The sequence below is a fragment of the Aplysia californica genome, unplaced genomic scaffold, assembly GCF_000002075.1.
Source record: "Aplysia californica isolate F4 #8 unplaced genomic scaffold, AplCal3.0 scaffold00008, whole genome shotgun sequence".
Taxonomy (NCBI): domain Eukaryota; kingdom Metazoa; phylum Mollusca; class Gastropoda; order Aplysiida; family Aplysiidae; genus Aplysia; species Aplysia californica.
This window is the reverse complement of record NW_004797278.1, coordinates 2,537,340-2,539,715: the sequence shown is the minus strand read 5'-3', so window position 1 is coordinate 2,539,715 and position 2,376 is coordinate 2,537,340. Positions and strand designations below refer to the sequence as shown.

General features: G+C 40.7%; 1 protein-coding gene across 1 annotated transcript; it reads right to left on the bottom strand.

Moving 5' to 3' along the window:
- Window positions 1-555: 555 nt before the first annotated feature.
- On the bottom strand, window positions 556-2,366 carry LOC106011734. The gene is made up of 2 exons (XM_035969766.1): window positions 1,905-2,366; window positions 556-1,537 (listed from the first exon to the last, which is right to left on the bottom strand). The coding sequence occupies exons 1-2, from the start codon at window positions 2,020-2,022 to the stop codon at window positions 774-776; spliced, it is 882 nt and encodes a 293-aa protein (XP_035825659.1). The 5' UTR covers window positions 2,023-2,366; the 3' UTR covers window positions 556-773.
- Window positions 2,367-2,376: the final 10 nt, after the last annotated feature.

Here is a 2,376-nt window from a genome sequence, read left to right as displayed (position 1 = left end):
ACGACAACATGAAGTATCCAAACACTTGACTATTTGGCACATGTACTGAGACTGTAACACATGGTCACTCTTCCATTTCTCATTCAGATCATCAGTCACCTCCTCACATACTTCAGACACAAACTTGGACACAACAGGGTACCCATCAATCCCTTCCTCATTAAAGACCTGAGAGAGTATTTCACCAGCAGCTTCAAAATTCTTTTTCTCCAATACGGGATCAATTGTTTTGTTTGATGCATTAAGATGACTGCCAAAAGAATCGAACGGCAAAATAATGCCTGCAGTCATCTTTGAAAGCGGAGCCATCCTCCTCTCAACTGGATTGTATGCACTTGAGCCTGGAGCATGTGAAAAAATAAAACATGCATCCAAGTTAAGTTGTTTGAAGGTAGCTGCTCACATTAAGAGAGTTCTGGTGTTTTTGGGGGCTTCATCAGGGCCACCATCAACAGAGATAAACACCAGAGGCTTTTACTGCGTCACCATTGGTGGAATGCTCTTTAAAACAATCCTCTGTCAAGATCTGCTGAAAGCCAGCCATGTGATTTTCAGCAGAACTTTTGTTGTGCTTGGCGCTGCGAATAGCCACGTATGTGGGCCCGCTATACCCAATATTTCCGTCTTTGCCTGGCAAACAACAGGCATAGACGGAAGGAATGAGTTTGTGATTCTCCCCGATCGGAAAGTCATGATCAGGGAGAGACACTTTATAGTGCAAATGCATTAGCATCAACGACTGCTTTTTGCTTATTGGCAGTCCAATAGGCACTCTAGCCTTGTCGTCTTGAGACCAAAAAAAAGACGTTGTCCCCACCAAACAAACTAGCCAACTCCTTTACATATTTAACACTGGCTGTGGCAAAGTGGCCATCAACATGAGGCTTTCTTTGATTATTTTGTGGTCGACAAAGTTTAATATTGACCGTGCTAAAATGATGTTTACCATCGATGCTCCTGACATTTGCAGGAATGAGCCTATAATACAGTGCAGAACGCGACAAGATGTAACCTCTCTCTTCTAAAGCACCTTTTAAATCATCTAAAGTTTTTATGGTGTTCATCGTTTCTGTCCTTCGGCGCTCATCAGCAGCCCCTTCCGGCACAACAATACTATATATTGCTTCTGCAAGGCCCTCCATATTCTCTTCCAGTCTAGGTTTCCCATGTGTATGTTTGATTTTCTCCCCTGCCTCATTCAATAAACTTTCAAGTTTTGCCACCTTTTTCCTCCTTGCAGTTGCCTGTGCTTTGGCATCAGTCAACTTTCTTTTTAACTTCTTTTCTAGTTCTTCTTTTTCTTTTTCACTACTTTTTAGGGTTTTTTTCAGGTCTGTACTCAATCCACATGATGATTTAATGTTCATTATGTACAAAATTTCTGAATTTATTCTGCTAAGTTCTTTCTTGATTTGATCCTGTGCAGGCGTTTTGGTTGGCTGCTTTCTCTCTGAAGGCCCAGGTTCACTTGGTTCAGTGCTGATCCCAAAGGCATCACTTACTTCTGTCGATGGCTGTTTGGGTTGATCACGCAGTTCTAAATAAGAAAAAGTGTAAACGAAAAATCTCAATTGTATGCACTTTTTAAAAGCAAAAAGCAAAAGTAACCAAATAAATGTATCTGAGGCAGGTGTGTTCTACTGTGTAAAATTTTTTTTTTTTTAAGTGTCTAAATATAGGCTTATATAAGTACACCCTCCCCCACCCCCCAATCCCTTTCTTATTATTAGGCTACTATTCAGCCCATCTGAATTTACATTATGGTTAGGTTGTGGTAAGCAGCCACCCCGCCTCTTTTATTTAGAAGTACTAATTCTGGTCAATAGCTGTCTGGATTATTCACTGGCTTCTGATATTGGGTAGTGAAATATAAAACAACCATACCCATACACGAAAATACTAACCTATTCCAGGCACCTCCACTGGCGTATTCCTCTCTGCACTTCTTTCAATGATGGTTTCCTCTTCTGGGAGCTTCTGTTCAGGTCTTTGGTGTCCTATTTCACTGCTGGTCTTCCCCATGTCAAAATCACTTGTTGCATGTCTAGGCTGATCACTGCTTGCTGAAATTGAAAAACAAAAATATGTTAAGTGCAATGTATAGACAGCACGCGCCTGCTGATCAACACTGCTTTGAACAACGACAGATGCCAAGGAAAAAAAATTACTTTAAAAGTGACAACAAATTTAGACTAATTTAAGTTCAAAAGCTTTGGAGGGGGGAATCATTCTGGTATATTGCAGATTACTATCATCAAACACTAGACCTTCAATTTATATTGCTAAAATTCTAACCTGCTTCGGGCTCATCAACTGTCTCCTTCCTCTCAGCAGTCATTGAGTCTCTTGTTTCAATACAGGTTCCCTCTACTGACA

What these genes read in the sequence shown, in the direction of transcription:
- LOC106011734 (XM_035969766.1), bottom strand. Translation starts at nt 2,022, where the DNA reads ATGGGGAAGACCAGCAGTGAAATAGGACACCAAAGACCTGAACAGAAG. An exon ending in AGTGGAGGTGCCTGGAATAG is followed by an intron (nt 1,538 to 1,904) that starts GTTAGTATTTTC and finishes TTTCTTATTTAG; the next exon opens with AACTGCGTGATCAACCCAAA.